The 27,617-nt window shown below is 35.1% G+C and overlaps 1 protein-coding gene across 1 annotated transcript in view; it reads right to left on the bottom strand.

Annotated features, from left to right (window-relative positions):
• Positions 1-7,083: 7,083 nt before the first annotated feature.
• MMP16 (matrix metallopeptidase 16) overlaps positions 7,084-27,617 on the bottom strand; it is a 395,011-nt gene continuing 374,477 nt past the window's right edge. The window contains exons 8-10 of the mRNA NM_001192622.1: positions 25,114-25,264; positions 14,826-14,941; positions 7,084-8,619 (exon numbers count right to left, since the gene is read on the bottom strand). Coding sequence (NP_001179551.1) covers positions 8,285-8,619; positions 14,826-14,941; positions 25,114-25,264 — 602 coding nt within the window. The 3' untranslated portion in view covers positions 7,084-8,284. The remainder of the gene's footprint in view (positions 8,620-14,825; positions 14,942-25,113; positions 25,265-27,617) is intronic.

The raw sequence follows: 27,617 nt of genomic DNA, 5'->3' as shown, positions 1-27,617 counted from the left end.
AATCTACCTAGTAAATATATATATATATATAAATATACATATATGTTTACTTATTATGCCATATAGTTCCAAATATTTATTACCAGATAGCTCATATGGATGGCAAAAATTGCATTCATTATCACACTGATCCACTGTTAGAATCAAATAATGTTAATATAGATTACAAGTTTTAAAATATCTTGAAGATAGGTTACTACACTGACAAAGCAGGCAATTTTCTCTATGACAATAATTGATTCTTTTAAAAAACCATCAGTAGACTATGGACTAGTTAGATTTTATGTTTTACTAAAAAATTAAGTTCATTAAAAGCTATATCAGCACAAAATTGAAATAGCTAGTTTCATTTATTTATTTCCCTCCTATAATATAAAACAAGATAATTGTTTTAAAATTCTATATCTAAAAAAAATATCTCAGTTGTGTCCAACTCTTTGCAATGCACTGGACTATAGCCCACCAGGCTCCTCTGTCCATGGAAATTCTCCAGGCAAGAATACTGGAGTGGGTTGCCATTTCCTTCTCCAGGGGATCTTCCCAACCTAGGGATCGAACCCAGGTCTCTCGCATTGCAGGCAGATTCTTTACCATCTGAGTCAGCAGGGAAGCCCCAAGACTTTCATACCTGAAGCAACATTTTATGGGTGAGTCTCTAAAACTCTTGCAAACGGAGGCCCACAATAGAAATGCTGATGAGTCAAAACCAAGGCAGCAAAAGCTGCCACTATAACACTTCTTGATATCTTATTTTCTCTCTTTTTAATATATATGTCACTTATACATAAAGGGATATAGACCAAAGAACTGAAGTTTTAGGTATTCATGTACTCATTATGTACCTTAAAAGGAACACTGTATTATGGTATTTATTTCCTACATATTTAAGATACAGTCACCAGAAGCAAACTTTCTTAGCTGGCTTATCCACAGACAACAGCCTTCATACTCAGCATTTCACTTTTCTCAGGGGAATAACTCTAGAAAATTTAGAATCCAATAAGAATCCAATGCAAGAGATTTGGAGATGTGTGAAGTTTACTGGGACTAAGTTTTCACATGAAACTTGTGAGGGACAAACATACTTTCAGGGCACCACATATGATGTACCATTCTGTTCATTTCTGGTTTTCACAAAGGGAAGGGAAAATCAAAAGGGGGTGGGCAAGGTAGAAATAGAAAGGAATGCAAATATAGGCACAGACTGTACAGAACAGCATAAAATAATATATCCCTCCCAACCATCTGTATTTTGGGGTGTCAAGCAAAGCAAACAAACACTTCAAAATTGAAGGAAGAGAAAAATCAGGCACACATACTTGTTTGGAAATCATGTTCTTGTTTTTTTCTTTTTTTTTGAATTAAAAAAGTAACTGAATTTTCAAATTTGGTATTCAGGAATATATAAAGGAATGATCAGATACAAAAGAAGTGACAAAAATAATTAAAAACCTACTTATACCCAAGCAATATTATATACTGAAGAGCTGTGAGAAGATAGTAAAAAATGTGGCCTCCGTGATATTTCAGTGGTAGCAAAATGATGACATTGATTTAAGGGTTGAATGATTCATTCAAGAAAAGTATGTTTTCACAACTGGGTTGTCAGTATATAGAGTGGGAACAAGATCAAATTGACAGTACATAGGAGCAAATGAAACATACATTCTAGTGACTTGTCAAATTAACAGCTCACACCAGGTTTTATTCATCTATATCTTGGCAAGACAGGCCAATGTAGAAACATACATTCAAATGAAGGTGGCAAGTTCAAGCAGCACATCCTAGCCTATCATAGCCTATCCTAGGAAAAAGCGTCCTGCCGTGCAGTCATATCTCCCTGCATCTCATCATACGTGAGGCATGTGTAAAAAGGCCTGTGTCCAGAAGTATTTTTCCCGGGATCCAATCTAACTACAGATCAAGTGCTACAGAAACGTCTGTGTTGTGAATGAATATTTGTTCATGGGTAAGACAAGTGGATAGGATACTCAAGAAACATCTTGGTAAGTCTAAAAGTGGATTATTTCATTCATGTTCACCATTCTCTCCTTCCAGTTTTTCTATACGAAATAAGAGTTAATAACATCTCTGAAGCTACATGTTCTAACATAATACAGTTATCATATTTTCTTATTTCTATTTAACTGCTTTTCTTCTCCCTTCTTAAGGGCACATAGATCCAGTTCTATAGCAGAGGACATGGCAAAGTTACGTGCATCCGCAAAACATTCTAGTTTATGACGTGTTTGTCCTGCACTGTCCAGTGTGATCTTGAATGTAAAGGACTCGCTGGGTGCAGACTTGAACATTATTCCCAGTTCAAAGCTAGTAAGACACATTTTAAGACCTGCTGCTCTTTAAAATGAAAAAGCATAGAGTCTTCATAAATCTTCAGAATTATCTTCATAAAACTTCAGAATATGTACCTTTTAATACTTATGCACTAAACATGGATTACTGGGTACGCCTTCATTTTCTTTAAAGAGCTTTAGTTACAGGTGCCTGAGGTACGGCACTACAGCACTCATGATCCTATACCCTTACTTAATGCAAAGAATTAGCTTTGTTCTAAATCTTTAATACATGTCACATCCAGTTATAAGCTCACAACTGTGTTTAGAAATTGAAGGCTGATACTTCAGTATTATACCAGAAAATTGACAGAAATTTTGCAACATCACATCTGTTTTATACTCCATTTCTCTGAATTTGTCAAATCAATGTTCATTCTTAGGCTTTATATACTATTGGTTTAAATTTCAAAGTAGATATATGTATAAAACGTTGGAAGAGATATTTGCAACTGGGTGTTATTAATTTGACCTGAAATATATCAGAATCATTTCAAAATTACACCAAAAGAAACAAATGAAAAATGATTTGAGTAGAACATGAAAGACAAAGCTTACAATTGGATGAGACTAGAACACTTCGGCAACTTCTTTGCTACTGTGCCAAGTGTTTTGTGTTATATGGTTATTGAGGTAAATTTCTATCCTAGGGACATGGCTTTTCTTAGGAAATTCTAATATTATATAGATCTTTCCAATTGAGTTTACTGAATATCTAACGTTGACATTTTTAGCCTAGAAGGCAATGCATGAGTACCAGATGTGTTTATGCAGGGTAACAGCTAATAACCAATGTCTAATTATATACATTGATATATCACATGCTCATCACTTCTGCGAAGAGCTTGAAGTTGCATGGTTCTACTATTTTTACACTGGCTAAAGTAAAATTTCCAGTTGTATTAAAGAATGCAATAGGATGTTTTGTATATTTTACAAAAACTCATTTTCCCTCTTCTTTCACTTCTATATTAATAAATTTAACATTTAGCATTCAAATTTATAGTGCGGTGCAATGTCTGGTTGCTGCATTCTTTATTATGAAGTTTTTCTTCTCTTAGGAAGCTCTAACTTTTAAATTATAACTTCTTTGATGAAGCTATGGTTCTCTACTAGGCAACATAGACTCCGTAACATAGATACATATGCTCTGGCAGTTATAAACTGTGATCATAAGTCACATCATAAATAAATCAATCATGAAGGTGTGTGAGATGCAATGTAGTGGTTAGAGTCTACTGACATGAAATCTTTTGTGATATCATAAGACTGGACTCACAGCTATTTGTAATGGCTCATCTGAATTCAACATTTTTGGTTTAGATAGTATGTTCTGGTTTAACGTCTGATATTTTGGAATGTGTTCTTGAGAGAATCAAAAGTTAAATGAATTCTCTAATATGTTTGCTGAAAAAGATTTCACCAGCAGCTACTAGGTTTTCTCAGTATATGTTACAGTCTCACAGATTCAATACTATCATAAATCACTGCTTTATTCATTTCTGGAAATAATTCCAAAACTTTAAAAAAAAGATTATTTTCATGACTTTTGTGTTAAAAGATTATTTTCAGTCTATTTGATTATAATATCCATTTCTTTTCGGTAGCACATTGAGTTTAGTCAATATGGACACACTGCATATTCTACTATAAGATCCACAAAGCATGGATGTGTATTTGTAGCATACTAGAGATACCAGCCTATATGTAGAAATGGAAAGTATTATACTACTATCCCTAGGATCCAGTATATACACATCACCAGGTATTGGAATTGTCAGTGAAGTTGGGCAATGTTCTCATCACCACACTGTGTTTTTTAAATCATCCATAGAAAGTGAATAAAAACAAGTATATCGTATGTGACAAATTATATGCCAATAGAAAAAGATTAAAAGCAATTTGAATATTAGAAGTAAAACTCTCTTGTTTCAGTAAATCAGTCTCTATCCTTTATTACTTAGTAATTATTTTGTAAAGTATTACTTAGTAATTTATTACAATCTGACTCAGAAAAGCCTTGCCCTCTGATTTATAACAGAATTTGTCTTTGCTAGTATCATATGATGGTCTCTAACTTATCCATATTATCTTTGTGATTGTAAAGAGCATCTGTGATCACCTGTTCTGGTGCCATGTCAAAGACAACATTGTTCTAAAACAGGTCAACAGTTAAATTCACAGCCTCCTCCACATGTCTGATGTGGATTTACTGCTTTACAGAGAATACAGACTGATTGGCTATTTTAATATTTCATTCAGTCCAGGTAATAATATATAGAAAAATAATATTTGGCTAAAATTGTAAACTCTATAGTTAATTTATGTAAAAAACATTACTTTGTTTACATTTGTATTTATATTAAAGTAATGAAAAATAATGAAACAGAAGGAGAATTATTTTTTGTGATTGTGAATGTGTTTTAATTTCGACTTAGGAAACCCTAGGTCTGAAACTTCCATATTATCAGTGATAGAATGTTGGAAAATATTTGCTGGGTGTATACCTCTATTGATACTAAACTGTTCTTATTATTCACATTGGTTTTGAATCAGTGTGCTAGACCAATTACTCACTCTCCCTTCCGCTGTTCCATTAGGATTGACATTTTCCCCAAACCCCAAGTGAAAGAGGAGTTAGCAACCATACAAAGTGCCTGCTGTACAATAAGCAAATAGAATCCCGATGTTTGTGATTATGTCATACTTAATGTTTTCTTATCTCTTGTAATCTCACAACCTGAAAATTCAAAGTTCTAATAAAGAGATTAGCTATATATGCCTTATCACATAAATCTCATTTCATATTAAAAAAAATATGACCCAACACTTTTCCATGATGTTTCCAGAATGCAAGCATAATGACAGAACCTTTCTCTTCTTAATGCTATGGTTATTTTCTAGCCCTTATATATTTATAGTCTTACGATGAATCAGGATATTGTGACAACTGAGTAAAGAGACCAAAGAGTGCTTCTTTAGTTTCTTCCTCATTTTGGAGGAAAAAAAATAAATCAATTTTCAATGCAGGTTGATGGAATTCCTCAATGATTTACATATGTCCTCAAATGACATAGTTCCTCATTTCAGTCTTTAGCAAAATACAATTTCCAGTTATTTTTTTTTCTTGGCATCAAGGTCTGAAAAATATTAAACCCTCCCACAAGCAAATATCATATAAATGAGCTTATGTATATGGTCCTTCCTCCAAGCTCAGGACAGTGACTGACTCTACGCCACCAGCACCCTCTGGAATGGAAGCACTGAAGTAAAGCTACGGGGCTCGTGCTGGGTCTCTCCCCTGCGTCCTTGTCCCTCACATACATAATCTCCATTAGAATCTTGTCAAAAGACAGTCTGCTGTTGCATCATGTTTTGCCGTAAAGCCATCAGCAATTCTTCTTTCTTTATTCTTTTTTTCATAGTCTCATTTTACGTATAGGTTGTAAGAAATAACAGTCTGCAAGGCTTTGCAACATGCCATCCATGATTACAAAACATTTTCCCCAACCGAATTATAAACATGTAGTTTAACTGAAAGGCATTCTAATTGTCATGCTATGTTGAGTATAAATACAAATTCAAGGCAGCCAAACTATCCATTTCCAAATAAGAATATATACCTACACTCATTAAAATCATCTGGAAATGTGTATCATTAGTAAATGAGTAAGAAATTTTCACTAGTATAAAATTCCTGCTTTATATAAAAGCCACACTGGCCATTCAAGTAGTTTGAGGTGTTTTTTTTTTTTAACCCCATAGTTTTATATTTATACTAAAATGATGAATTTAGACTTGAAATTATGTTAAAGGAAAATTAAAAGTCACTTCTACCTTTAGGGCATTTTTAAAGTGTGCATGTAAAGAGCAAAGTGTCCATCTGTGGATCCACCATCAACGGGCCTTTTCTCTCTAAGGAAACAGCTCATGCTTATTAGGCTTTTAGAGGTCAATTAACACTCCAATGGAGAAGCAACACCAGATTTCCCTCAGTTTGTGCCAGTGTGCAAGTTAAAGGTCAAAGGGCAAAGACATAGAACAGGACTCTTCAAGGAAAATTTTCACAGAAGATAATGTTTAAGTTGTTGTTATTGACAGTCAACAGATCAGTAATCAAGTTCAAGGCAAGCTGTTCATTGTTTCAAAAGCTAATCCCCTCAAAAGCTGGCTTTCACACAAAGCCAATGTCTGACTCATGGGGTGCATTCCTTCTGACCATCTCTAATAAGTTCACAGCCCAGTGGCTGTAAAGCCTTTCACTGCAAGAAGCAGCTCCTAAAAAAATCAATTAAGAGGTCTGTCAGTTGCTGACTTTTCTCTAGGAAAAAAATATTGATACAAACCTGCTCTGCAGGTCACATGGAAATGACAATCCTGCTGTTATAGGACAAATTACACTCAACAGTGAGATGCTTTGGTGGTCTCTTGGCTCTGTCAGCGATCAAATGGATGGCTAAATGCCAGAAGCCACACTAACCCTTTGAGAACTATGGTTGACATGCAATAGCTAATACACTGGAGTATATTCATGCAATCTCAGAGTCATCATTTTAATTCATTCATAAGATGGCAATGCTAATGGCATGTTCCATGGCAAAGCTGATTTTTCATGCAATGGATTTTAAAACAGAAATTCAGTGTGTCTAACGACAACGACAATGACAACAAAAAAGACAGGCTGTTATAATCAGTTGTTCAAATAAAATTTCACTCTTACAAGATATTTAATAAAATACCTTTTTATTTGCCAGAAAATGTTTGGCAAGTAACATCATTTCTGTTTGTTATAAATGCATTTATGTAGTACTGTAAATCACTTAAAATTACATGGGGCTATAGGATATCTGTTTTAAAAACCTGAACTCCTTGAACCTATGCCTGTTTTTACCATTGCCCACTTCTATAATTTACCAGGTCCTAAGACTCTGAAAGCTGCTTTGATAGTTCTCAAAGGGTTACACCACTATATTACTGGAGTCACATACCCTTAGAAAATGACTGGCATTTTAAACCACTTTAAAGACATACTGCTTCTTGCTCCCCTTATAATGAATATTCCTGACAGACCCATGGAAGGCCTGGGGCAATGGCCTAGTACGACTTGGGGAGATTATCACAATGGTGTCGGGGTGAGGTGGCAGGAAGGGGCTTGGAAACACTTCAAAACAACCAAAAGGTCCCATCTGAATGTAGCTGTGAATATAAATGTGATGAAACATTGAAGACATAGCTGAGAACAGCTGTATAAAATGAAAAATGGATGTAGTATTAAGGCTGTTACTATATTGCAGATATTTTGGCCCCTTGTTTGTTGGAAAATGGCTGTCCCAACAGTCTAGAGTCCTGCGTGTGTGTTCCAGGTCTCCCACCTGACAAAAATGAAGCACGGGAGACTATCCATAGCAGTCAGAGAGCTATCTTCTTTGGAGACGAAGCTGTTTTGGGTCTTCACACTTTCCTGAAAGTTCAATGGTGGGTTTTTTGTTTAGCCTTTTCTTTTTCCTTGCTATGAAGCAAAAATTCGTGGGTTTTCCATTTTGCTTTTCTCCCCCCAGAAATGGGCTCAGACGTCAGAAAACAAAACAAAACATAATATTAGAAACCTCTAAGAATAATCTTTTCTTCTTTTTCCTCTTTAGGTAATCCTGAAAATTAACTGGGCATTGAGCGTGCAGAGGAAAGGCCTAGAACTGAATGACAAAGAAAGACAGAGGACTGAAGAACAGCAGATACTGTGCATCATGGAAGCTTCCCCATGAGTGCATTTCCACTCATGTGCAGGGCCAACAACCCTCTGGGTTTGAAAGGTCAGCCCGAATCAGGCTGCCACAAGCCTGCTCCTAGCTAGGAAACCGCATAACAGCTCTTGTCTTGAATCTCAAGTTACCACAAACTCCTAGAAAAGAAAGAAAGGAAGAAACCCTCCATCACACCCACTCTTGCATAGAGCGTTTACAGTACAGTATGTGGCGGGGTGTTCCTTTCCTCTTGAACTGGAACACAGTGTAAACCAGGACAAGTAGGCATAAGGCCAAGATGCAGGGAATGACAATAGCTATGGCTTTCACAGTGCTGGCTGTGTTGTCCAGTTTGATGACAATGTCTACGTCATCTGGTGGGCTGTGTCCTTCTTTCTCTCTGTCTGTTGGTCCATCACAGCCCATAAAATCCTTGAGGATGGATCTGGGATATCCAGGTTCTACCTTGAGTATCTGGTTGTTGAATTTCCAGTACTCCTTTCCTTTGTAGAAATATGTAAAGCCTGGTTGGGGGGAAACACACACACAGGAATCACTTATTTGTAAAAGAGTAGATGTATAGAAATTTAATTAAATAGGCTACTTAAAAGATGTATGTTAAGGCCACTCAATTTTTCTAGGAAGAAAACCCTTTTCCCAGCTCAGCTGTCTGTTGACATGGATCTGGCTGCTGTGGTCCAGAAACTGGGCCCTCAAATGCCTACTGATGGCTCAACAGGGAGGAAGAAATACTATTTACACAGAGTCTTAAAAGCCCATGCTATACGCATCTACTCTGCTGCTAGCTTATAGAACTGCTGGCGCAGAATTACACATTAGTGTGAGCATACCAACCTGTATTAAAAGATACTGAAACAGCCTTATAAACAGAAGCTCTGTTAGCCCTAATGCAGCTATTGAGGACACTGCATAATACATTAAAAGGAGGCTTCTCTGCAAAATAGTTCAAGGGAAATTTCTAATCATTTTAAGACTGGGAATAGTTGTACTCCTCTTAAGAAACAAGTTTGTTTTGTCATTTGGAAAAGAAGTCATAAGAAATCATAAATCATGAAACTGGAGATGATATCCTTGGTCTGCTAGGAATTTTAATAATTAAATAGATATTTATTGTATTTTGTGCAGTAATCTCATTTTCAGCTCTAGATCATGCCCATTTTGTCTCTCCTTTTGTCCTTGTTATTTAACTTTATTATAGACTAGGTGAAATTTTTATCATCTGGCTATACTTTACAGAACTTCAAAAGCCATTATCAATCCTTTTAGAGTAAAGGGTTAATGAAGTGTAAATAAATCTATAATTCTGTCTTTAATACTGCCAGCTAACCTATATTTTATGGAGGAGGAGGTGGTGGTATGTAGAAGGCTCAGATAACTTAGCAACACATATGATTTGTGTTCCAAAATATGATGGATGCAGATAACAGACTTGCAAACTACAAATACATGTGTTTTTCTTAGGACTCTTCTCTTAACTGTTGTTGTTTTTCCCGGAAACAAGCCCAGGTTTTTCTTTCATAGTTTCTTCATGTCAAGTTTCTTTGTGACTTCACTTTAATTCTTGCTTTGAGATAAAATTCAACAAACTAAAAAGAAAGGTGTTAATGTTATAATCACTTAAAAACTATATTTTGGGAGCTATCTAATTTTGAATAGTATGCCTACTTTCTGAGTTAATAATTGTTAATGAGAGTTTCTTCTATCAATGAGCACTTACTATGGAAGAATCCTTGTGAAAAAGCTTAGTAAATGACATCTTTTAATCCTCACAAACACTCTGTCAGGTAAAATTAACTACCTATATTTTTCAGGCAAAGATACTGAAGCTCTGAGATAAAATGATATGCCCAATACTGCTGGAAAAAGGATTTAAATCTTGGTCTAGCTTTAGAGCCTGAATCTTAATGATCTTTCTAAGACTAGGTCTCTTAGAGATTTCTGTCTTTTCACAGATACTCCTTGGTTCAACATTACAAGTTGTGATAGATCTCACTCCTAAAATAATAACAACAACAAAAAAACCTCTGACATCTCTTCAAAAAATTTCAGCTAGGATTGATCGTCACTTCAGGTCACTTCACTCTAGAAATCATTTTGTTCAATGCCATGAAATTTGGCTGTTGCTTTTAGATTTGAAGGGCAGTTTTGTTATCAGAACAAGTTGCCAAGTGAAAACTGGTGTGTGTAGACTCAAATTTTTCTGCAGGGAGCTGGTATTTGATCATGTTAATGAAAGCCAATGTAATTACTCAGAAACCTGGATAAAGAAATGTTGAGGGCCTGCCAAATAACAGTAGCTTTGATGATCATAGTTGAATAATAGCATTGATCTAGAATTAAACAGACATTCAAAACAGGTGAACAATCTTCTTACATTTGTAGATCGGAAACCAACAGCTGAAAGTGTCCTTATCTTTAATTTTTAGTCAAAGCTAATTACTATGAAAACCACTGGTGTCATGTAAAAATTCAGAAGTTTGTATTTCCATATTTATCATTTGGTCTGCAGGCCAAATTATACACTATTAACACACTCCATATACAGTAGAATTGTAGTTTGCTCAATACACTTGTTAAAGACAAGAAGTTTGATCAGCAGAATAACAGAAATCTGTCCAACCTTGATCCTGAAAAATTCATCTCATTCAATGATTTGGGGTTTTTTTAACCCTTTAAGAAATGTCAGTGGGTTGAAGAAAATTTATGTACTTATTTTTTCTTCTTTTGTGAGTAACTTTAATGCTGTAATCTTGTAGATATTATGCTTACTAAGAGTAGAAATTTGAGATGAATTCTTACCTGAATTATCATTTTTGAGAAATTCTGAGAAAGAAGTCAGTGAGGTTGTAATGAGTTACTTGATGACCTTTTTTTCTCCTGTATTTGATTGGTTTTCACTGGTGACTGTTCTATTGCTTAATCCTAAAACGTAAGGAGAGATTGTCTACCATAGCTGTCCTGCTACAACTTCATAGATGATCCTGCATGGCAGTACCTATGTGTTCTCTCTGTTTTCCACTCATATATTTATTAGTAAGAGGATAATTAATGTTTAATAAATGTGAATAAATCAACTGAATATTGTGAAAATGTGTGCTTGAATCCCACTGACAGATTTTAACAGAGAGTGAGAGTGGGTTAGAGAATTAATATACCAACAGAATCAAGTCAAAACTTTTACTAGACTAAAAGTGGAGCTGTAATCAGTAAACAAAATGAAACAGTGTTAAAAGTAGAATTTTGTATTAAACTTAAAATTGCATTTTATAAGGAGAAAATATAGAATACCTAGGAGGTGGGGCTTGACAGCAATTAGAGATTTGAAGGTGGGTAATTGCAGTGATTATTCACTATAATTTTAGTATATGATGAAAAAAATCATGCCACTGCTTAAAACACTGTCAAAAGCAAGAAATAATTTCACTATATTTTACATAAGTCAAGTATCCTTTGGATTACTGTAGCTATTTTCAGGGGTGGGCTAAAAATAAAGTGGAAAATAAGAAAATTGTTAAACTAAGAATAGTTACAGGTGAAAATTGGGATGCTGATGGCTTAGGAAGCTACATTCTGAGAAAGTCTAAGGTATGTCCAATATGACAAAGTGAAAAATTTAGCCTGACATGGCAGAGTGTCAATTACCTTAATGATAAAACATAGGAGAAGATGATTTAGCTTTTCCTCTTTGGAAAGAGTGTATTAGAGCAATTCAGTGAGGCTAGAATGTTCTAGTTTCAACCCTTAGACATATATTATCAATTTCATGATCACGAGTAAGTACTTAAACTAGCTGATGTTGGTTTTCTCATTTAATAAGTAATTATAAATGATGCAAGGAGGTGTTTGTGTTGGACAATTAAGTTAGATAACAAATTTATGTAGCACAGCTGATAGATGGTGGGAACTCAGTAAACAGCAGCACATATTCACATTTCATTGGTCAAGGTGGCAGAATTAATATCGATAGGTATTGGTATTATAGGAAAGCATATTCCACCTTAATATGAAAATATACTTCAAAAATCTATAGCTCAAGATTAAGCTTTGGGGGATTTTTTTTTCTTTGAAAATTATGATGAGGAGATGATTCCTAGGAAGAAATTCCTACCTTGGTGGAAGGATGAAGAATTAGAGAAAACATTTCATTACTGTGTCACCTCTGATTTTATGACTGTCAAGTACATGTTACCCTTATAGGGAATTACTTTGAGTCTAAATATAAATATAAATGTGCTTACTCAATAATTTGAGCTTGCTCTCTTCAATAAGAAACATAGGGAAGAAGTTGTGTAAAATTTGAGTTCAAGGTTAAAAACACAAGCATGAGATCTGAGTAGAGAATTGAAATTGGAGAATTTGCTATTGGTAAACTCTCTAGACTACGGCCTTCCAGACTGATTAATATTGCTACCCTCCAGAACAAGAGTTTCAAACAAATAGGAGATTTCCTTCACTTTATGGGATGAATGTGTAGAGTACTAAAAGGGGTCAAGTTAATTTCAACAACACTTATTGAATGGTTACTGTGCAACTGCACTTGAAGAATTTACTCTAGAGGTGATAACAAATGGGCATATAAATGGATGCCTGTAATATGAGATTTTGAGTGCAAGGGTGAGTGTACCAAAAAGAATATACAAGCACTCCTAAAAGTTCAAAAATGAGCTCAGTGTTTAAGGATCTTAAAGGAAGGGCTGGACTCGGTAAGGTACAGAAGACATAGATGTGTTGAAGTTTCATCTGTAGTTTTTGTCATTTGGAAGCACTGATTTTTTCCAACATGCTTTGTTTTTTTGCCACTATTTTACAAAGTTATTCTTTGCTATGTGGAAAGAAAACATGAAACTCTGAATGTAAAGAAACCATTTATTTTAAACAAATATTATTTTCAGATGGACAAGAATGTGAAGAACCATGGGGCAAGATTCAGCAAGAATATTTGTTATTTTTAGACAATTATGGTTTATTTCCAGGAAACCTGTATCAAATCTCAGTTTTTAGTGGCCTTGTGAATAGAGAAAGGGGAAATAAAAACAGTTAATATGCTAGGAGTTAAGATTATGCATACTTTTTCAATCTTTTGAAATGATTATTAAAGTTATCTTAATTATAAAAGTTATACTAATTTTAGAATATTAATAAAGGGAAGAAATCTTAGAAACTATTATCAAACTTGTTATACTTAACCACTGCTAAGATCTTGGTATAATTTTCTTTGCATGTATTTCTGTGTAGTGTGTGATGACTTTTATCGAGGGCAGACTAGAGCAGTGCTAGGTATTCTGTAAATGTTAGCTGAAGTCAGTTTTATCTGGTCTGAAACAACCCTCTTTAACCTCAAGAAGTCTCCTTTCTCTACTAGATTCCTGGTGACAGCTATAATTTGGGGGGCATGATCTCAGTTTCCTGCCTTCCGTGTGATCATCTTTCAAATCTTTTCACTTCTTTGTCCTTTGCATTTGCATAGTTTGTCAAACATTTTTTTTTTTTTGCCATGTTATTGATAGGATTTTGCAGCCTCCATTTTGGTAGCATTGTGACTTCCTTTATTTCTTAATGATTTCCTTTTCATCTTAAACAAACATGTGTTACCTCAATGTGTCCTCTCCTGTGATTTTTGCTTTTGTCACATACAGGCTATATTTAACTTGGTCCTTTGATTCTCTGACCCGATAGAATACTCAAAACACCGCAGTGCCAGTCAGTGCTGCAGTCAGGCTTCAAGGTTCTTTCTGATAGCCTCTGCCTATAGAATTTCACTTGTGGGATATGATTACACAGAATGTGGTATAAATGACATATAATGAGGATCAAAACACAGTTTGCGTTGGACTTTTCCGATTGGTATCATCCTGGGTTTCAGTTCCTTCAAGTGTGCGTTCAGTGGGAAGCTTATTTACACTCTGGCAATTTGTTGATGGTCAGTCATTGTTTTCAGTGGATGGCACTGATTTTTTTTTATACCCCCCTGATTCTTCCTTAAATTTTTGTGGTTTCTCCTCCCCCTAGATGCATTTAATTTTGCTCTTGCAAGTGATGTTTATTTGGTTATCATTACGTATATGTTATAGAATTTTCATGCTCTTTAGTACCCACATAATGTATTTTTTTCTTGTTCCTATTATAAATCATTTGATAAGATATGCTTTTTTTCCCCCTCTATATTTCAGTTTCATGTCACTTTCCTTTTCTTGGAATATTATGAATAATTTTATTTTGAATTATTATTACAGCTCATTCATACTAATCTTTGAATGAGGAGAGAAATGTTCGAAACTCAACCAACAGATATAGGAGTCTCAAATATCTAAAGGTACACAGGAAAAATTATAATCCTCAACATGCTGTATTACTAGATGTCTTTGTGACTCGGCCCACATTTAAAACATTTCTTGTGATCACTTCCTGTCCCACATATGCCTGTTATTATTATCTCTACATGAATTTTAGCAGAAAATAGGTGAGGTTACTTCAATGGTATTAAAAACTCTTCAGTTTTTAAAAATACTTTTTTAAATAAACTAAAATAGGTTGAGGCTGAAGAACATCTTGAGCATTATATTAAATACAAAGTTATGAAGGAAAGTTTATATAAATATGATATAGCCCTAGTAGGGCACTTTCTAATCTTTTAACACAGTGAATGAGTAGGATAAATTATTCATTTACTCAGCAAACTCATGAAATACATAATACAAGTGTTGCATACCATTTTCTTTGTGAACAAAGGCTCCCTGAGGAGATTCAGGGATACCTTTCCAGACTGTGATTGGTTTGGGATAGCCAGGATCCATGGTTTTCATTTCTTCACTATATCTCCAATACCTAAAAAGGATAAATCAACAACAACAACAGATGCACAGGAAAGACAATTATGTATACACATAATAACATCCACTAAATCCCTTCTGTATACTACTTGTATCCCTGTTAGTGAGTTAGAGAATGGATTCAAATCATGCAAAGACAGTGGACATAAATTATTGTTTCCTTTCCTGAATATGTTAAAAATGGGTATGTTAGTGTATATTTATGGTCCGCTAAAACTAATTTTAAAACACTAGCTAAGCATCATTACAATTCAAAAGGGTATCACCAACCAGTGTAGAAATCAGAGATATTCATGATTTTTAAAACTAAGACAGCAGAATACTTCTTTTGAAATAAGCATAATTTTGATTCATTTACCCACTCATTTATTTAACAAATACTTATTGAACACCTACTATGTTTCTAGCATTATTGTAGGTGCTAGAGATACAACCTTAACCCAACAGACATGCCTCAGTTCTTAGCTTATATTTTAGGATATGTAGGGATTACAGGAAAAAAATACAATTTATCAATAAATGCGTAGTATCAAAAGAGCTGGGAAGATCTATTTAAGAACATAAAGCAGAACAAGTTACCTAGGGATATGTATCAGCCATTTAAAATCACTAGATTGAGAGGTCCTCTCTGAAAAGCTGATATTTTGAGCGGACTGCAGAAAGAAGTAAGAAGCAACACGTGTAGTTTTGGAGAGTACACCACTCCAGATAGGGTAACTGGTTATCAAAAGTTCCCGTGGCAGGCACAAGCCTGGAGTGCTTGAGCGTCCAGTGAGGCTGGACTGTCTGGAATTGACTTAGCAAAGGGGAGATGAGCTCAGAGTGGGAGCAGGCATCTCTGATTAGATAGACCCTTGCTGCTGCTGCTCTGCTAAGTCATCCTTACGCTCTGGCAAAACCTGTGGTTTTCCTCTAAGAGAGATGCGAAGCCAATGTAGACTGTCAGCAGAGGAGCTTTAAGATAGGGCTTATTTCTGAAAGGAACACACTGCAGCGGCGAGTGAAACAGACTGAAAAGAAGCAGCAGGGATACCAGGTGTGACGTCATTTCAGTAATCCTGGAGCCGCAGAGTATGCTGGAGAGCTGATAATAATTCAAGGGGTTGGGAGATTGCTTGGAAGGAAAAGCCCCGAGTACTTATGAATGCAATGAATGCAGGATGTGAGGTAACAAAGCTGAGCATGACTCCAGAATTTGGGACCTGAACATCCGGAGGAACAATATTGCCATTCAGTGAGATAGGAAGCATGGAAAGGTAAGTGAGGGTGGTTTGAGGAATCATGAGTTTGGTTTTAGGTGTGCTAAATTCAGATGCCTGTTAGCAAAGCAGAGTTGTTGATGAGGCAATGGGTACATGAATATAGACTTCAGGGCAAGTCTCGACTAGAGTCCTTGGTGTGTAGACAGATAAGCAGATAAAAGCAAAGCTTCCAAGAGTCAGAACTCTCAGACTCTAATCCCTGCACAGGGTGGTCGCTGGGCCATTTTCACAGACCTGCTAGACATTGAAGGAACAAACTCTGAACATCTCTACTTTGGATTCCTCCTTATTTTATATCTGTTCTAAGAGTCAAATATTTTGTATCTATAGATTCAAAAGGATTGACGAAACTGGAGTGAAACCATTGGGAGTTCACAGTGATATTGACTATTTTAGAGCAGGCATATAATGCTCTGTGCATTAAATTATTTAATCACAATAAACCCATGAAAGAGTTGTCATTGACCCCATTTGAGAGGAGAATTCTTGGAGGACAATGAATGATATGTAGATTTCTAACCAATTCTGTTTGATTTCAAAAGTGTCTACTCTTTCCTCTACACATACCAAATATGTTTGATAACATTTTCTCCCTCCGCTACCATCACTAGACATGTCTTAGTATGTGCTAAAGGTAGCGTTACGCCAAAAGATTTGTGGAGTAACACAAAATGCATTTATATTGAGATTAGATATTTGGTTCAAACCAGAAAAAGAAAAAAAAAATCCAGTCTTTTCTGGACATGCTCCTGTTTCAGGTCTATGGAGAATCCTTTATCTATTGGCCTGTGGGCTCTTGTAAAGAATGTTTTGCTACAGATTCCTAGATACCTTAGAAAAGTAACATGCGGAATATTAGCACTACCGCCACCTTCCCTGTTCACAGAGAAAGTAGAAACAGATTGTTTCAGGATATATCCCAATAAGTAATTCACAAGGCAGATTTTATCCAAAAAGGGGAACACATGATGCAGGTGTTTGTCACAGATTCTTATCACATAGAAGACGAGGGCAGATCTGATAGAGAGATCAGGAAAGGCTTCAGGGAGAAACACTGAGCTGAAATCATGGTAGCCGAGCCTATCTTATTGAAGAAGACCAGTAGGGAGTGCAAAGTTCTACCAAAGCTAAAGTGCACTTTCATTCACATTTGTTTCCCATGGAAACACCAGATTTAAGTTGTTTTTGAATATGTCATCACAGACCACACTATGATGAATAGAGCATGTTTAAGGAGGTTGAGATTGCGCTCAAAATATCCAGATCTTTTCTCTCAAGGAAATATTTCAATGATATTTACAATAGTCGTATATACTAACTAGTTCCTGAGTTGACCATAAAGAAACGTTTTTGCAGAGAAATCATCAAATGCCTTATTTCACAGATTCTAAGGTGCATATATTTGCACATTTTGCATCTGTGTTATGTCTCCATCTCAATGCTATGTCAAAGTATACTTGGCAGTTTTTTCCCTCAATGATAGATTAAACAATGATGTAACTTTCAATAAGTGAAATTTTTAGTTAGCATAAACCATAACTTAAAGCAAATTTTAAAATTTGCCTAACCAAGGAACAATTTTACATTCTAGTTGACAATGGGACCACATTCCATACATGATTTAAGGAAGATTCCTGCATACTCAGAAACCATGTTTATTCTCCAAGGTTTAGTTACAACAATGTTCATGTTACAGGACCTGTTCATGAAGCATTTTGTAGATATACATAATTTTAATCTTATTTCACCAAAACCCCTCACCAATATTTTATATTACAGATTAAAATGTGCTTATGCTGATGTCCTAACCATAGATTTAGTATATATGGTCACTCAATTTAGTCAATAACAAAGCATTGGGCATCGTATTATTCAAAGGTAATGTCTTAATCATATTTGCTTTTCTCTTTTTTTTTTTGTTAGGTTATTTATTTGACTTTTTTCTTGTTTCTTGAGGTGTGCCTGTATTGCTATGAACTTTCTCCTTAGGACTGCTTTTACTGTGTCCCACAGGTTTTGGGTTGTTGTGTTTTCATTTTCATTCGTTTCTATGCAAATTTTGATTTCTTTTTTGATTTCTTCTGTGATTTGTTGGTTATTCAGCAGCGTGTTGTTCAGCCTCCATATGTTGGAATTTTTAATAGTTTTTCTCCTGTAATTGAGATCTAATCTTACTGCATTGTGGTCAGAAAAGATGCTTGGAATGATTTCTATTTTTTTGAATTTACCAAGGCTAGCTTTATGGCCCAGGATGTGATCTATCCTGGAGAAGGTTCCATGTGCGCTTGAGAAAAAGGTGAAATTCATTGTTTTGGGATGAAATGTCCTATAGATATCAATTAGGTCTAACTGGTCTATTGTATCGTTTAACGTTTGTGTTTCCTTGTTAATTTTCTGTTTAGTTGATCTATCCATAGGTGTGAGTGGGGTATTAAAGTCTCCCACTATTATTGTGTTATTGTTAATTTCTCCTTTCATACTTGTTAGCATTTGTCTTACATACTGCGGTGCTCCCGTGTTGGGTGCATATATATTTATAATTGTTATATCTTCTTCTTGGATTGATCCTTTGATCATTATGTAGTGACCTTCTTTGTCTCTTTTCACAGCCTTTGTTTTAAAGTCTATTTTGTCTGATGTGAGTATTGCTACTCCTGCTTTCTTTTGATCCCTATTTGCATGGAAAATCTTTTTCCAGCCCTTCACTTTCAGTCTGTATGTGTCCCCTGTTTTGAGGTGGGTCTCCTGTAGACAACATATGTAGGGGTCTTGTTTTTGTATCCATTCAGCCAGTCTTTGTCTTTTGGTTGGGGCATTCAACCCATTTACGTTTAAGGTAATTATTGGTAAGTATGATCCCGTTGCCATTTACTTTATTGTTAGGGGTTTGAATTTATACACCATTTTTGTGTTTCCTGTCTAGAGAATATCCTTTAGTATTTGTTGGAGAGCTGGTTTGGTGGTGCAGAATTCTCTCAGCTTTTGCTTGTCTGAGAAGCTTTTGATTTCTCCTTCATACTTGAATGAGATCCTTGCTGGGTACAATAATCTGGGCTGTAGGTTATTTTCTTTCATCATTTTAAGTATGTCTTGCCATTCCCTCCTGGCTTGAAGAGTTTCTATTGAAAGATCAGCTGTTATCCTTATGGGAATTCCCTTGTGTGTTATTTGTTGTTTTTCCCTTGCTGCTTTTAATATTTGTTCTTTGTGTTTGATCTTTGTTAATTTGATTAATATGTGTCTTGGGGTGTTTCGCCCATATTTGCTGTTCTTGAATGTCACAGAGTGAAACTCAAATGCTTTTTGACTCATAGTTTAGTACAATTTTCTACCCCACTACTGCTAGTGTTTCCCTTGACATAGCGTTCTTATATTAATCTCCATGCCATCTTACCCTCCTGGGGCCCTCACTGAAATTCATAATGCTCATTGTGTCCATATAATTTTCCTTCATCCCTCACTCTATTCACTCATAGACATCTTTACCTACCATTTTTGAGCACTGATATGCAACATAAACTTTACAGAGCTCACAGTTCAAGAAAATATTAATGGAACGTGGATTTCTTTGTACTCCTTCAGAGGAACATAATCTTGGTATGAATTTGTTAGGATAAAAGCGATTTTCCCCTCTTTTTGCTAGCTGATAATGCAAAACTATAATTTCATTTCACAGTTTTTAAAAAACTCATAGGTAGCTTGGATCCTCAGGTTATCTGCTGTGTCAGCTTTGATACATACTCAGTAAACTTAAATGTGATTAAAATCATCTAACTATATTCAACCATAATATTACTCAGTCCATTATATGATTATATAAAGATATTACATTCAGCTACTTTATAAAAAAGCTGAGGCTTCTGAAGTTCACATTTTAATTTCCAACATATGTAACATATTTTAACATGAACAAAAAAGTTCAATCTGCTGATTTTTTTCTCCTGAAAAATAAACTTACAGCTTCATTCAGAAGACTATTAATGTATTCAGATGGAACATGATGTAAATAAATTGGAGGGGTTTAAAATTTAGACATTATAATGGAAAAGTTTGGGAAAGCTATTGTAAATAAATGGTATAGCCTTTTCTCCTAACATATCTACAATCTTTGCAGTAGAATTATGACTTTAAATTGCTGATTCTTTGAGAAACACATTGTAAATTGATCTTCTAAAATAAATCATGAATAGAAATGGGATTTACTCATCATTTTCAGACTGAGTATCAGTCATAATCATAAGAGAAAACAGTTGTCCATGTAATAAAATACAGTAATCTCTTAAATTCCTTCTGTGTGAACAAATAAATAGTATAGAACATTCTGAAATGATATACTTTAATGTTTCTGGATACTGAACTCAAACTGAACAAAAAGTTTGATTTCACATGACCTGGTCATTTCTTCATTCACTTTGTCTAATTTTTTTTCTTTTTACTTCAGAGCCAGGACGTCTTTCCCTCTGTTATCACAAAACCAAGGGCCACTTTTTTTCACACCCAAATAATCATACAAAATTTCTTTCTTCAGAAGCATTATTAAAAATGGAAAATAATCAAAAATAGCAATTTGTACTCTGCTGGATAATTTTAAAAACACAAAAAGGAAATACTTCATAAACACATAACTTAAGCTACAAGAAATAGATTTTTTTTTTTTTGGCTATTGGTGGTAATAATAATAAAACAAACCAAAATAGATCTAAATTTTGTCTTCTTTGAAAATGTCTTAAAATCCTCAATGGTTCACCCTAGAATGAAGTATAGCAATGGAGTCTTGGATATATTTGTGAGAAGATGCTAAGAGATGATTTAGGATGACAGCATTTTAGAGCTAAATGTTATGAAGATCAAAATGTATCCAAGTATCAACTTATAGTATATTAAGAAAAGGGCAAGTAGGAGTCTGAAGGACTGAGCTCCACGCTGTATGTGAAACAGTGAACGTGGACATTTTAATCTGAATTTATAGATCTGTTTAAAGAACCATCATTTCACCTACACTTCTGCACTTAGGAGATTTCATGTGGGCCCCCACATGCAATGCAATTTATATGTCAATTCCTCTCATATCTGGGCCTCCAACCCACCTTTCCTTGAGAACTCAGGCATCCAACTACCTCCTTGATTTCTCCAATTGTGAGTAAACAGGTATCTACTTACCAAAAGTGAGCATTTCAAACTCTAGATCCCCCTTCCCCAATATCCCTTCTCTTATATGTTCTATCTTCAGAAATGGCACAATCTATTCAATTCCGGTGACAAATCTAGATGTTATTTATTTGTCCTTCTCACCTCTAAAATCCAAGCCTTAAGACCAGCCTGCTATGAGTACATAAAAACATACACTGTACTCTTGGCTCCATCTACACTGTCACTCTTGTGTCAACCTGTACTACCTCAACAGCCTAAGTAACTCCCTCGTGCCCACATTTGAAACCCACCAGTCATACAGAAGTCACAGTGATGATTTTGAATACACATCAGAACATGTACTTTCCTGCTGAGAACCCTCCTACGCCTTTCCATTGTGCTTAAAATGTCTCATCATCTGGTTCTTACCTACCTATGGGACTTCTTCAACCACAGACTCCCTATGCTCTCGCAACAATGTTTTTTTCTGATTTGAACATTCTAACATTTGCTTTTGCACCACTGCTTCATGTGCCTACACTACACTGGCCTGAATGATTTCATGTGACTGAAATTTCTCCCCTCTTGAGTCCCTGCATTAGGGCATCTTTAGGCCTTTCTTGACTTACACACTAAGCTCCACCCCCTCTTTACCACCCATGAGTATCACATCAGCACCTGTTTTTATTTCTTTGGAGTGTTTCTCAATGTTAAAATATCAAGGTCATTTTTTTCTTCTCTCTTTACAGCAATATCCCTGATAGAGTCTAAGGACATTAGGGGCAGAAGCCTTGTCATCTTTTCTCCTACTATATCTTTATTACCCAGCACACATCAATAGTATGTGCTCAAAACATGTGTTAAATAAATGAGTGAGAGATATGCCAAAACAAATACAGAAATCTTAAGGAAGCAGGAATTAGAGCTATTGAGAATGGAATGGGCTGCCTCATATTTATCCTGTTACCACAGTTAGTCAGGTATAGAAGGATGCATGCCCATGGAACGCAACTGAGGCCGTCCAGACTTTGGTAGGAAGTGAATAAGACACAGGGCTGACACATGGCAGTGTTTAGACCAAAGCTAATTTAAAGGTGAGCTTTGTTTGTCTAGCAGATTATAGAATTTTTTCTGATTTTCAATGCTCTTCTAGATATGTGTGGTTTGCAGCTCACCACAGTATCCATCACTCCCTACTGCCTTATATATTACTCCTATACATTATTTGTCTGACCCCTTAAATCAACTGGGGCTTCCCAGGTGCTCAGCTGCTAAAGAATCTGCCTGCAATGTGGGATTCGATCCCTGGGTTGGAAAGAGCCCCTGGAGAAGGGAAAGGCTCCCCACTCCAGTATTCTGGCCTGGAGGATTCCATAGCCTGTATAGTCCATGGGGTCACAAAGAGTCGGACACGACTAAAGGACTTTCACTTAAAGCAATTGAGGTTTTTACACCTAGACTAGGTTAGCTCTAAAATTCTTTTCTGATCTTATACTTAGATAAATAGAAGTCTGTTAATATGTTTTTTTTAAACAGAAGAATGTCAATAAGAGGAAGTAATAAGTAAGGATAAAGGAATTTTCAATAAATTTTCTCTAAAAATATACATGGGAAATACATAAAATGTTAAAGTTGATAAGTATTGTAAATGAATAATGTTTATAAGGAAGAAATACACTGAATTTTCATATAAAAGTGACAACCAGATTGCTTTTTACGTTTGAGTTAGTTTAATGTCTTTCCATCTACTTTTAATCTAGAAAGAATATATGAATAAATGTTGTGACTTTGGAATTAAATATACGAATATCAAATAGTATTCTTATAAAACATCTATGACAAATGAACTCATAAAATCACACACATGAAGATTAATTGGGATCTTGTTTTAAATATTTTTAAAATCTATAAAAGCAGTTACTTGAGCAGAACTTAAAATCAAAGTATTTCTATATGTTTTATATATTTGGCCATGCAGTTCGTCAAGTAGGACATAAATTAACTAAAACTCCTTTTCTCATTTACTATAATCTTTATTATACATTTGGTATCTAACCTTCATTGATTTCACTGACTTGAGACAGCCAACATTTAATTTCTAAACAATTTTTTGAAGAAGTACTAAGTTTTTAGAATGGAAACATTTTTGTAAGTGAGGCTAACTGATAATAAAACAGCAGCTTTAATTATTATCTCTGAAATGCTCATTAAAACTGTAATACGAAAGCTAAGCTTTCATGCTCTGTCCTGTAGAAGTTAATTTCTCCAGGGTCTCTTCTCAGCCTTTTGTTTCTACCCCTTTCTGGGGGAGGTGGGGGGACCCAACAAAATTCAACAAGCAATTAAAACCAGCTGAAGAATTAATCTCTAACAGCTTTGAGGGTCATTAATTTAAAGAGTATTTGTAAGTCCACTGATTTATTTCCATTAGCAGTCACCATGCTATGGCAATCAATTTTTTCATTCTTCTCTTTTCATACTCTAACCACATTTATATCTTGCTGAAAGTCATGTACTAGTTGTGGTAAGTAATATCTTCTACTATGATAGAGTTTTTTTGATGAACTTGTGATTGATTTAGTAAGAAACACCTAACAAAACTTTAGATTCTTCATAGTGAATTAAAATCTATGAATATTTTGCTATAGAAATATATGCAAATTTAATGCATAAAAAGTTCTTAACAAATAAATGTAAAGCTATACATTTTTATCCATGAATGCAAATGATAGAATCTTTTTGTTCACACATAAAGCTCCATGTTTCAAACCACTTGCTATCAAACATTACAAAGTGAAAAATAAACAAGGTTTATATCCTTACTTTTCTCAAGTAGTTGGAGACATTTTATAGGGTTACATTCAGGCAAATTCAATACTAACTTGTTGGTCATTAAAACCTGTTGTTTTTAATGTGTGTTTGTGAGTTGCCTGTGCTTTAACTACTTGTAAAACGATATACTTAATGTCACATTTTGATCCAATTAGTAATAGTGCAACAAAAATTTGACTTTTCATCTTTATTTTTAACCAGTTGCTAATTTAAAATAATAAAATTTTAGCCTTCAACTTTGATTTTATATGTAATATCTGTCAACAAGTGGCCAGGGGTAAAACTAGCATGCCTAGGGCTGCTGTACGTGAAGATACTAACTATTCACTTCAAGATCTACAAACCCTGTTAGTAATGTTATAAAAGTAAAAGATGGGACAGAACATAACAAGAGACATTATACTTCAAGCTTCAAAGTTTTTAGTCCGGTGATAGTTTGGTTAGTTCATAGCACCTATCTGCTGGTACCTAAAGAACAATGTCTTAAGAAATGGAACTCATGACAAAACTGAAGGTATTTGAAAATGTTCAGAATTAACTGTGTGCAAAGTATAAAAATTTAACTTTAAATATAAAAGCAAAAAAAAAAAGACCTGTTTAAAAGCACTTTTAAGTAAAGTAAGTAAAATTATATAAAATGAATTCCAAGGATAAATATATACTGCCTATTCAGCTTTATAGGCATGCTATGATTATGGATAAGAGAAAGAATATATACTACATATATACATTCATCATAAAGCCATATTATTTAGGAATATAAAAGGAAGATTTATCTTCAATATTATTTTAAAATATGTTTAAGAGATTTTCAATTCTATTAATTCTTGTGTTTACATCCACACAGATTCTTTCATCAAATGTACATTTCTGTTATAGACTAGAAATACTGACTTCTCTAAACATCAGTTAACTGTTTTCCTCATGTGAAGTGTGTACTGACCTGTCCCCCTTGAAGAAATAGGTTTTCCCAACGTCCTCCCACCAAATGGCTGAATCAATACCATGAGGGGGAATTCCGCTTCCAAGAGTAATCAAGTCATGTGGGTAACCAGGTTGAAGAGTCGTGTCCTTGAACACCCAATATTTGTTACCTGTATGAAATAAGTGCAAATGCAGAATATACTAATTTAATGTCAGAAATTATAATATATCTATTAACACAATGCATTTAAAATTCTTTCACATGAAATAACTTAGCAGCAGTCACATCTGGAATACTGATGCCATTTTTGAAACATCAATGCTATTTTCAAAAGTGGACATAATGAAAAACTATTTAATAATGTAATCAGAATTTGTGAATTAATTTAAGAAATAAAAAAGATCTACAATTTGGCATATGGGAACAGTTTTGAATTAGAGGTCGAGAATGTTTTCCTCTAGCCTTATTTTCATTCAAGGCTAAAATCATTCCTGTGTCTTGGGCATTCTGTATGACCTCAGATCGCCGTACTGATTACAACCTCTACTCTGTTAAAACACTTCCTCTAGGCTGGTCCTCTCCTTTTATTATATAAGCATTCACAAGTCTCTCTAGTCCTATAAAGTCATCCTCCTTTGACCCGATGCCCTTTTTTAGCTGTTACACTATCCTTCTCTTTAAGAGTTGTGACTGAAGGGAGCAAAATTTTAATCCTCATCTTGCTCAGAATTGTCAGAGTATGGCAATACTAAAAAAAAGATGAATTGCAGTCAGCTTTATTGCTGTTTTGAAATTATCTGCAGACAACGCACTTCCTCATGCCGTCCACCCTTGGCGGACTGTGTAAACACTCCCCTCTTTGGTATGCACTGAAGTTGTTTGCAACAATTTCTCTTTCCACTAAAAGCTGATTTAATACGTATTGCTACTGATGCTTTTTGTCATGAAGGCACCAATTCCTACAGTTTTCCACCCCTATCTGTTGACACAGTTGGCCCCTTAAGGAACGTTCCTCCCTGAGCTTCTGGAAAACCGTTTTGCTGTTGTTCCTTCTCTTTCTTCTCTACCTGCTCCCTCTCTGGTCTTCATTTACTTTATTCAGTCCTTGAAGGTTGGCATGTCCTATGCTTCTGTTCTCTGCACCTTCGCTTCTTATTTCACGCAGCAGAGGGGCAGAGTGGTGTCACAAACGCTGTGGCCAGGGTAGAGAGGACGGAAGTGGAGAGACAGTGGTATGCAAATATTCTGAGACACAGCCACAAAGTCAGCAAGCGTCTACTGCCTTAAAGGCAGTCCACCCTCCTCTGCCCAAGTCCTCGTCCCCTGGGCCTTTGGATCTTTCTATAATCAAGCAACTTTTTGACTCACTGACTCCTCTTGAGGTTAATATCTGGCGAAGTAAAACAATATCTTAATATCTGACAAAGTATCTTGTGTCCTTTCTAATAGCTGAAAGGCCTTCCTTGTAACATATTTCAATACTATTCTAGATGAGGACTATAATAAACTAGCATTCATGTTATACCTAAGGGACTCTTAAAAAAAAAACACAAAAAACAGTACTGGTCTAAAACAACCAAAAAAGCATATCTTCTGGCTAGTTAGGAGTCTCTAGTTTGTAAACAGACTTATCACATTTATCAAGAGCTTCAGCTACCATTTGCCATCATTTTAAATCAAAACAGCTTTTCTGAGTACTTTCAGTGTCCCAAGTATCTTGTTAGAAATTAAGGATACTAAATAGAACAAGACAAACTATTATCATCCTACCTTCAAGTGAATTTGACAGATGAAAATTAAGAACAGAAAAATGTAATTGCAGTACTTGAAAAACTAATAAATGCTATGAAGGAAACACCTCAGGGGCTGAGAAAAAGAAAAATAGAGGGAACTTATTTCAAGTAAGGAGATTAGGAAAGTATCTCTAAAGAAATAACACTTAAGCCAAACTTTAAAGAAAGAGAAGATGATACCTATGCAAAGAATACTGAGAAGAGCATTCCAAAAAGAGTTATATACGATTAAAAAAAAAACAAAAACTGAAAGAACATGCATGGAATGTAATAAGCAAGAAGAGAGTAGCACTCAAACCTATATGATGTGCTTGGATCTTAGTCTGAGTGCACTGGTAAGCCACCAAAGAGATTAAATTAACAAAGGGATGTGACCCATTTCCTATTTTCAAAAGACGATCTTTGGCATACCTGGCATGTGTGCTAACTTGATGAATGACTCAACTCCTTAATCCTGGCAGCAGATCCTTGATAGAGCTCATTTTCATTCTTCTAAGATCCATTTTCAACAAAAGACCAAAGTTATCTTTTGAGAATAGGAAGCAGATCATACCTCTTTGTTAACTTAATCACTTTGATGGCTTACCAGTTCACGCAAGCTAAGATCCAAGCCCATCATATAGATTTTCAGTGCTACTATGAGAGTGAACAAGAAAAACAACATCTCCACTCATGGAGATTAGATCACAGTGAATGAGTATAAAGAAAACTGACTGTAAGTAAGCAAGA

The sequence above is a fragment of the Bos taurus genome, chromosome 14 (genome assembly GCF_002263795.3).
Source record: "Bos taurus isolate L1 Dominette 01449 registration number 42190680 breed Hereford chromosome 14, ARS-UCD2.0, whole genome shotgun sequence".
In the NCBI taxonomy this organism is placed as follows: domain Eukaryota; kingdom Metazoa; phylum Chordata; class Mammalia; order Artiodactyla; family Bovidae; genus Bos; species Bos taurus.
This window is presented reverse-complemented; position numbering and strand designations above follow the sequence as displayed.